General features: G+C 45.3%; 1 protein-coding gene and 1 pseudogene across 1 annotated transcript; both read left to right on the forward strand.

Moving 5' to 3' along the window:
- The first annotated feature begins 349 nt into the window (after window positions 1-349).
- LOC136553275 (mitotic spindle checkpoint protein BUBR1-like) lies at window positions 350-3,291 on the forward strand (annotated as a pseudogene).
- Window positions 3,292-3,311: 20 nt separating this feature from the next.
- Window positions 3,312-4,581, forward strand: LOC136553274 (uncharacterized). Its single transcript, XM_066544663.1, has 3 exons — window positions 3,312-3,489; window positions 3,580-3,690; window positions 4,261-4,581. The coding sequence occupies exons 1-3, from the start codon at window positions 3,385-3,387 to the stop codon at window positions 4,390-4,392; spliced, it is 348 nt and encodes a 115-aa protein (XP_066400760.1). The 5' UTR covers window positions 3,312-3,384; the 3' UTR covers window positions 4,393-4,581.
- The last annotated feature ends 4,856 nt before the right edge of the window (window positions 4,582-9,437 follow it).

Raw genomic sequence — 9,437 nt, forward strand, 5'->3', positions numbered from 1 at the left:
GTGGGTTTCAAAATATCCCGACAGAAAAATACGAAAACCCACAGAATAATTGTATGATTTTTCTGTGCGTGACAATATACACACGGAAAAAATCAGCACCCACAGAAAAATAAAATTTATTCTGTCGGTTATTTTAAAACGCACAGGAAAAAAGGTACACACGCACGGAAAAAAACGAAGAAGCCCTAACCCTAACCCGCCGCGGACTCGCCCGCTCGGCTCCTCACGCACGCACACTCCCCTTCTTCTTTCCCGCCGCACCCTCCCCTCCCCTCCCTAGTCGGATCCCGCCCCTCCCCTCCCTCCCCTTCTTCCTCGGCGCGGTACATTCTTCCCGAGATCCGGCGCGGCCGGCGTTCCCCGGCGCGGCCCCTCCCCTCCCGCTCCCCACCGGCGAGATCCGGCGGCCGGTGCCGCCCCCTCCCCTACCTTCTTCCTCGGCGCGGCCCCTCACCTCCCGCTCCCCACCGGCAAGATCCGGCGGCCGGTGCCGCCTCCTCCCTCTCTCCCCCCTCCCCTACCTTCTTCCCCGGCGCGGCCCCTCCCCTCCCACTCCCAACCGGTGAGATCCGGCGCGGCCGGTGCAGACCTTATGGCACGACAAGCGCTACAAGGACGACCTCCGCTTCATCAAAGTGTGGCTGGAATACGTGAGTCGTGCGATGCCAGCTTGATTTTTTTCCTGTAGCTTTCGTCTGTGCAGTGGAGGCATCTCACATATCATTCCACTGCTGATCGTGTTCTGTTTGCAGGCTGGGAATTGTGCTGATGCAGAGGTGATATACAGGTTCCTGGAGGCCAACCAGATTGGGCAGGGCCATGCCATCTACTACATGGCTTACGCATCGTTGATGGAGTCAAAGAACAAGTTGAGGAAAGCTAATGAGATCTTTGACCTTGGTATAGCTAGGTGAGATTTCCACGAGGCCAAAACTTGTTTGTTCATATAAAGCTCTTCAATTTGAAATTGCTCCGTAGATCATGCTGTTATACTATCTATTCCATCCAAAAATTTTGCCCTATAATGACATGGGGTGGGTACATATCCTTGGGAAAAACATATTTCTCCTGTGTTTGATTTTAGTACAGAACAAGAGTCAAGGATAGTACAAACAATGAGGCTGATGTTATACTGAATCAGTCTGCCTTCTTTGTTGTTTTTATTTGTATTAACTTGAATCGGGCACCCATGAAGATATCTAGCAGGGTACTTAGTTTTCCATGATCACTTCTAATTTGATACATGCTCACGAATTAGAAACAGATAGTTCCTTTTAGTTTCTAGTTAGCAAACGTAAAATGCTAAAAGTTTCTTGGAGTCTTCGAGTTCCTATTCTTTAAGATATGACACTCCTTTGACTAGTTATGCCACTATCTTCTTGTGAATGATAACAACACTCGGAATTGTTTTACTTATCATGGTTTCTTCTTACCTCTTTGGTTATGGTTAGTTGTGCATTGGTTTTAATACTTGATTAATTCATGTGAATGGATGACGTTTCTTATATTCGGTTTTTCCTTGTCAGAAAAGCGAAGCCCGGCCCTGGAGAAGTTGGAAGCTGTATACAGGACATTTCTTCGAAGATCAACCAAAAAGAGGGAACAAGAGGTTTGCTATTTAAATGATAGCAGTGTTTATCTTGGAACCAATATCTCCGTTGAATGAATCCTTTCTTTTTTCTATAGCCGGATAATACAGCAGATGATGATCTGCCAAAACGCAGTTTCGGGACTAACTTGAAACGAGATGAAAACAGTAAGCTTGTTCAGTTTTACTCTGATTTAGCATGAACTTCGGTTGCAACCTAATACATATGCAAACATGGCAGGAAATCAGCAAGCAGGGAACTCCCAACTGGGGAGACCAAGGGCACTGCAGAGGTCAGTACAACTATGATGCAACAGGTATGTATTAATGTTTTGCAGCACTCACAGTCTCAAATTTGGTAGGAATATGCTGAGACTGTAAAGAATGATTTTGGTAGCATTGACATCCTTGTACACTCTCTCGCCAATGGTCCTGAGGTTAATTTGCCATCAAAATCTTTATATGTGTTGTTTCATTGCCACCATCAGGAGCATTGACATCCTTGTAAAAGCTGGGTCCTTTAGATGGTGCTTTTGTTGTAATATAGGAGTAATTGTTGTTTCTCCTCTTTTTTCAAGAAATAAACCCCCATCTCAATAAGATCCATTTGTTTCTTAATTTCCAGGCTGAAAGTGCTACTGCTGCGCTCAACTGTAGTGGTGTGATACTGGGATCCTTGCCAATAAGGTAAAACTCTAATCTTTTGACGCTTTGCAGTGATATAGAGGAGCTGGGAGTTATTTCTCACCAGGTATGCGCCCACCCCTTTGTTCTGCCTTCGACAATTATTGTCTAGTAACAGTTATTTCTCAATCTATCTTGGGTTAGCGTTTCACATTACTTAATTCTCTGTTGTACTGAAATGCTATGTATGTGTAGTCATTTCCATTGTCACAAGACCGTTACTGAACTGTACCTGCATCTATTTTTGTCTACAGATTTTTTTAGACATCTTTCTCATATAAGAAAACTTGCCCATTCTACCATGTTAGCTTTCTGTTATTGCATTCATGTGACAAACCACTTAAGATTACTCAACTTCTCACATGGAATATTATGGGTTCAACTTCTAGAAGAATGTTCTTCTCCTCTATTGTTAGTTCAAACCGTTGTCTCTTTCCATTGAGCAGTACCTTGTGAGTTCTCAGCAGGCACAGCATTCCAGCCATCCCAAGAATCTGATTGCTTAGCATCTGAATTGCCCACTGGTGTTGCAGCCAGATTACCCCAGAATCATTCGCAGCACTAGCATTTTGTTCCCAACTTGAGTTCATTGTTGTGCCATTTTCCCATGAGCTGTCTTTCTGAATGTTTTGCTCTCCAACTTAAGTATTATACAACACCTCAGAATATCTAATTAACCCAATCAAACTAGAATAGACACTGATCCTAAACAAGGCAAGATCTACCAATCCCCAGAAGTCCTCCAGGCATCACCATTGCTTACAGCATCATCTTTTTCAACAATGATTTCTAACGCCAGTCCTTGTTACCAGAATCAGTTGTCTCTTTCCATTGAGCAGTACCTTGTGAGTTCTCAGCAGGCACAGCATTCCAGCCATCCCAAGAATCTGATAAGTCATTTCGGACTATGTACGTTATTTCCTCCACCAAATCTTGTTCCCTTCTTCCAAGTCAGTATTTCAATGCTACTTCTATTAATAACAGGTACCTATTGGTATCTCCCAGGACGAGAAACAGGTACCTGCAAGTTTCTGAAAGTTTTAGCAAGGATGTTTTCAATCTGGATTAATAACAGTGCACCTGAAACTTAGGTTGTCTGTCTTTTGAATAAAATGCAACTGCAAGCTGAAAGTCACTCATTGAAGGGGGAGCCTCGCATTTCAGTGTCTGTTCCTCCAACAAGAAGTGATATTCTGCATGCCCGTGATTTGTCGGAGGTATATCTGCTATTATCTAGCTGTTTCAACTGTTTTTGTAGGTTTGCTGTCATTGTTAACTGGTTTAATTTCTGTTTGGCTTCTACAAAGGACGTTGCTATAGCTTATGGATTCAACAATGTGCCAAAATCAAAGCCGAAGTGCATGGCAATAGGAGGAAGGCAACCATTAAACAGGTTCTCAGATAAAATTCGTGCCGAGGTACTTTAGGTATTTGATATGTCTTTTGTGGCATCTTGCTGATATTTGATGTCTTTGTGTTTTTATCTGTTCATCAGTTTTGGCACTTATATCTAGCATGAATCTTTTGATAGCTTTCGGAGTGAAACTCAATCAGCTGTAACTGAAAATCGTAACTTTTGATCATTTAATTTCTTGTGTGGTGCTGTACATTCTTCTGTCAATTAATAAAATGGATTGTAGTTTCAAAAAAAATGATTGTACCAAAATGAATTAGAACAAAAGTACAAGATCAATTGGAATGCGCCTTATCTCAATGCTGCTAGACTCCATGCTGTTTACTCTTCTGTTACTTGATTCATTCACTTGCTTACCACATCCACTCAGTGAATTCTATCTATTTGCTCAGTTTTCATTTTCTTGAGGTTTACCTTGTAAAAAAATTATGTTCAGTCTGCAAGAATGCAGTGACCTGCAATCTGTGTTTGTGTTTTGCCTATACTTATCTCTTACTGCCATTTTCTATGCTTGTGTTCTCTTGGCTTAAACCTTTTTTTAGTTCAAAATAAACTCAATTTGGTTGCACTGCAGATAAATGCTGATGGCGTGAAGAGGAACTTTTATCCTGGAGACAAGCTACCCCTGTGGCACGACGAGCTGGAGCCCCATAACTCTTTGCTTGATATTCTTGCTGCTGGGAACCCTGATCCCATGGTGCAGTGAATTTGCCCTCCACTTCCTTTGTGAACTTCACTGGTTGAACAAGAAAAAAATAGTTTGGTTTCTTTTTCGATATCCATATTTGTGAATTCATTGTAGTATTCATATTTGTGTATTATTTAAATGAAACCTTGTTGATCATGCACAGAAATTACTGTATGGAAAATATATATTTTAATATGTTGTTGCGACTGTTTTAAAATAATTTTTTTGTGTGTTTAACTCTTTTTTCCTGTGAGGCTGGCTACACAGAATTTTTTTAATCTGGGCGAAATGAATTTTTCTGTGAGTTTACCAAGACCGACGGAAAAAACATGTGTTTTTTTGTGCGTTTATTTCTTTTTTCTGTGTGGATTAACACACAGAAAAATTCGTTTTAATCTGGGCGAACACAATTTTTCTATGCGTGTGAGACCCATAGAAAAATTGTTTCTGACGGTGAACCCACAGAAAAATTTGATTTTTCTGTCATTATATTTCTGTGGGTACTTTTCTGACGGTATTCGTATTTTTCTGTGTGTTTTCGCACACACAGAAAAAAGCGAGATTCCAGTAGTGTTTAGTCCCGGTTGGTCTTATCAACCGGGACTAAAGGTGACCGGGACTAAATGAGAGGCTCTTTAGTCCCGGATTCGTGCTCCCGGTTAGGAAACCGGAACTGAAGGAGTTTACCAACCAGGTGTAAAGCCTGTTTCTGTATCAGTGACCACGCCCTGCACGGGGCCCACGCCCTCCGCCAGCGCGTGCACCGGGGTGGCCAGCCCGCCGGTGAGCCACCTGAGCAGGAAGCACGCCGCGGAGGAGCCCAGCATCTGGGCGGCGATGTACATGGAGGAACAAGGGAGGAACAGGAACGGAACAGCGTGATGTGGCCGCCGACGGCCAGCGACAGCGCCACCGCCGTCAGGTCGCCTCCGGCGTTGCCACCCTTCGTCGTCCCTCCTGTATCACACGCATGATGCACGTACGTATGGATTGGACCATCCAGCAACTAATGCACGGCGGCAAACAGGTAATTATAGCACATGCATGCATGCATGCAGCGGATCCATGAGTTGCTCTGCACGTGTACAGTTCTTCCGATCGGCGATTGATTTGGTCGACGTCGGTAGTTTTGCGTGTGCATCATGCATGCAATTAAAACCGGCGATCCAATCTCAGACAAAACACACTTATACCTGGGGTAGTACGATGGCAGTGCGGCACTAGTACATATGGGGGCCAACCGGCCAAGTTTGGGTGCTATCACATCCACGTGTTTCATCTAAATATGTTTTTAGAGCTTGTTTGGATGCACTTGAACAACGTCAATCCACTTTAAATTGAGGTAGTGTCAGGTATCGATATTAAGGATATCTAAAGCAAGGAAGTTAGCGCCCACGCTGACTTCTCCGGATAGCTCGAGACGTATTAAAAGGTCTCGTCCGATCCCAAAGCAAGGCTCGGCTAGCTGCACGTACGGTAAATAAATGAAAATTACACCTCGATCGCTTAATATAATTCGACGCTGTGACTCAGAGTAACTTGTGCAGCAGGTACGCACGCCGCCAGCATGTGGCGCAACAGTAACACGCTACCTACTTAATTAGCCCGGCCGACCGGTTTTACCTTTTGCAAACTAGTGTCAAGCACACATCTCTTTTCCATCAGTTTCCATGCATTGCATTGTTTGGAACCGACCCGGCCGGGCAACCCAGATCCGTATGTATCGTTGAGTTGCATTGGGTATATAGAGGAACAAACACTTTTGCCTTTTGGGGGTCACGCCATGTTGGTCTCTGATCCAGTCCACTATAGTCGCTACTGTCAACAGTGGGTCGCTACTACAGAATCAATTTGTAGCAACAGGCCCTTTTTTGTAGGGGTGGCTCCATCAACAGCCGCCCCTACAGTGGTCGTGCCCGGGACCCGCTGGGCCAGCCGCCCCTACAAATCGAACAGTAGGGGCGGAATTTGTAGGGGCGGCTGGTGAATGAGCCGCCCCTACAAAGCCCTAGTACAAAGGCCCGTCGCCCCCCTTCTTTCTCCTCGGGCAAGTTACTGTAGCCCGAGAGAGGAAGGAAGGGGGCCTTGGGCACCTCCTAAAAATTGCTCTTTCAAAGGGGGAGGTTTTGATCTCATTTCCTTTGTGGAGAGGTCGTAGAAGGTAAAAAAAATGCTATTTCAAACATTTTTTTGGAAGTTTTAATGGTTGGTTAGTGAGTAATTAGGGTTTTGCTTTTCTCTCTCTCTATGGTGCTTGAGCCATTTATGAAGCAAATTAGACCAAAGTATTGAAGGTTCTAGGGTAAATTAGTTAGTGGAATAAGATTACACCCTTATTTAGTAGGTCTTGCTTGATTTCAGTGGTTTATTAGTTAGTTTAATGGATGTGCCATGTAGATCTAGACCTAGAGCTAGGGTTTGATTTTTTTATTATTAATTACATTTTTCAATGAAGGATAGTGTGTAAAATATTAATTGTTGCTAATTATTGTCTTTGAAATTGTTTGTTATTGTAACAAAGATATTAAATTAGAGAACTACATATCTATATTTTTAGTTAGGTCATTAATTGTTCTCTAGAATGGTTTTTCAGGAAACTACTAGTTATATATCTATGAACATTTAGTAGGGCTCTTTTCTGGCTCCAGCTCCAGCTCAATCCTGCGGAGGAGCCCTGTCAAACATTTTAGTACGAAGAGTCATTTGGAGCCGGTTTTCAGTAAAAAAAGAGTAGTCGGAGCCGTTTTAGAGGAAGGCTCCTTCAGAATAGCTCCCGCTCCTCCGAACAAGGTCTAAACATACCCCGTGCAAATAGTGGATATAAACATATAGGAAAAGTTATAGCTAGCAAGTACAAGAAGATATAATGATTTCATGGAATACATATAGTCGTATAGGCGTATAGCTATCAACAATTTGGAACAAAGCTTTGTGCCGCACAAACATATTTATGTAAATGGTATTATTAATATTCATAGAAATCCAGACCGGGTCAGAAATGTCAGACCATACCTTTCTGAACAGTGGGTTTTGCTGGTAGCTGCTGCATATATCCTAGTCGGGAAAGCCGTGTACATTCCCAAGCGGAGGTGTGTAGTTTTTACATGTATCCTCTCAGTTCCTTTTTACATTTCGTAGTAGATTAGTCATAAATCAAATACTAGTATCTTTAGCTATCAACCTTTAAAAAATGATGTCATTTCACGACAAATAAATTATATATATTATGAAAGTATTTCTCATAATTAGTATGCATATTTTTTTTTAAATTGATGATCAAAATTAGAAATGTTTGAGTTACTATAAAACTAATAGCATGTAAACAGAGGGAGTACGTACTTGTACCTTGTAGTACGTGGTAGAGACGTGTTTAATTAGATGCTTTGAGTGTAGGCCCGGCAGGTAACGCGGAGGTGTACCTAGGGTGCCCCACTGTACAAATCCTAGTACGCAGTGAGTAAATAAATAAATGGAATTAAAGGGCGAGATGGATGGAGCTAAACAACAGTCAACGGCCAGTGGTTTGAGCTTCGGATTTTCACTGCTATGCTCTTCTTCACTGTCGTGTAGTACGGAGTAAGCGAGAGTGATTGCTTGCATGCATCCATGTGCTGCAGCTGCAGCCTGCACCGCGTGCGGATTGGCCTATGGGCCTCGGGTAGCTGACACCCGACAGACGCGGCCGATACGTACGAGCCAGCCCACTCCGGGCACTTATCGGCTCCTGGAAGGCCGATAGGTATACCTATCGGTCGGCGGCCAGCCGATATGCCTATCGGCCAGCGGATAGCCGACATACCCCGCCAATACGTACGAGCCAGCGGGGGCGGGTGGCGGCGGAGCCCGCGCGCCTGAGCGTGTCGTCGGCGGTGCCCGGGATCGGGGTGGAGGTGCCGCTGCCGCCCATGCAGCAGAAGCAGGCCGCCGGCAGCTGCACTGCCGGCTCCGGTTCCCTCCCTCGCCCGCCGCCGTCTACCACTGCCTGGCGGCGCTGCACCGGCTGGAGGGCGACGTGCACGCGCTGGCCGTGGCGCGGGGCGTGCTGTTCACGGCGTCCGACAGCGGTCGCGTCCGCGCGTGGGTGGCGCCCGGTTGCTTCAACCGCGGCTACCTCGACGTCGGCCGCGGCCGCGTCCCGGCGCTGGCGGCCTGCGGGGGCACGCTCGTCACGTCCCACGCCCGCGACCACCGCGTCCGTGTCTGGACCGTCTGCGCCGCCGCCGTGTGCGACCACGTCCGCGCCAAGAAGGCGGCCACGCTGCCCGCCAAGTCGTCGCTCCTCCTCCAGAACCCGTTCGGCAAGCGGCGGCAAGCTTTATTACAGCAGCAAAATGATTAAAAGAAAGCTCTGCAGTGGTGTCGTCTACGATTTGAACTTTTTCTCAAATTAAATAAAAGACAGCATGATGTGTGGGACCAATGTAACACGTGGACCAAGACAATAAAATTAAATAGTATTAAATTGTGGCAAAAATAATAAAGGAAAAAGAAAAACCATACTCCCTCCGTCCTAGAATAATTGCATTTCTGGGACTGGGCACGGAAACCAACACTACATGCCAAATTACGAAAATGCCCTTGCAGGGAGGCGTCGGGTGCGTCGCCACACGAGTACGACCGAAGGATCTCGTGAACGAGTGAACAGGACCTTCTGGAGCCTCCCACGCTTTCTTCCTTTGTTTCATATTTTATTGGGCCCACACGTTGGGCAAACGTTGCAGCGCTGCAACGTGTATGCAGGTGCAGATGCAGTAACCTGTGGCTGCTCAGTCTGTCACGCCGATGAGATAGCTGGCCTGTTGCCGTATGTGAAGGTGTTCGATTATTTCGGGAAAAAATTTGAATGCTAGACGCGTGATTATTTCGGGACGAGTACCTCTGGATGGATTCCAGAAGCCTCTCAGCCACTCACGCGAACACTCTTTGCCGCAGCTGCACCTGTGCCAGACTGCCAGTGACGTCAGCTGCACCTTTTCAGGGCAGAATGGTAATTTCCCAGCCACAGTAATTTCTTAGATGCACGTTCAAGATTTAAGTGGGCAAAAATACTGTAGCCGACAAAA

Source organism: Miscanthus floridulus, chromosome 5 (assembly GCF_019320115.1).
Source record: "Miscanthus floridulus cultivar M001 chromosome 5, ASM1932011v1, whole genome shotgun sequence".
NCBI classification, from domain to species: Eukaryota; Viridiplantae; Streptophyta; class Magnoliopsida; order Poales; family Poaceae; genus Miscanthus; species Miscanthus floridulus.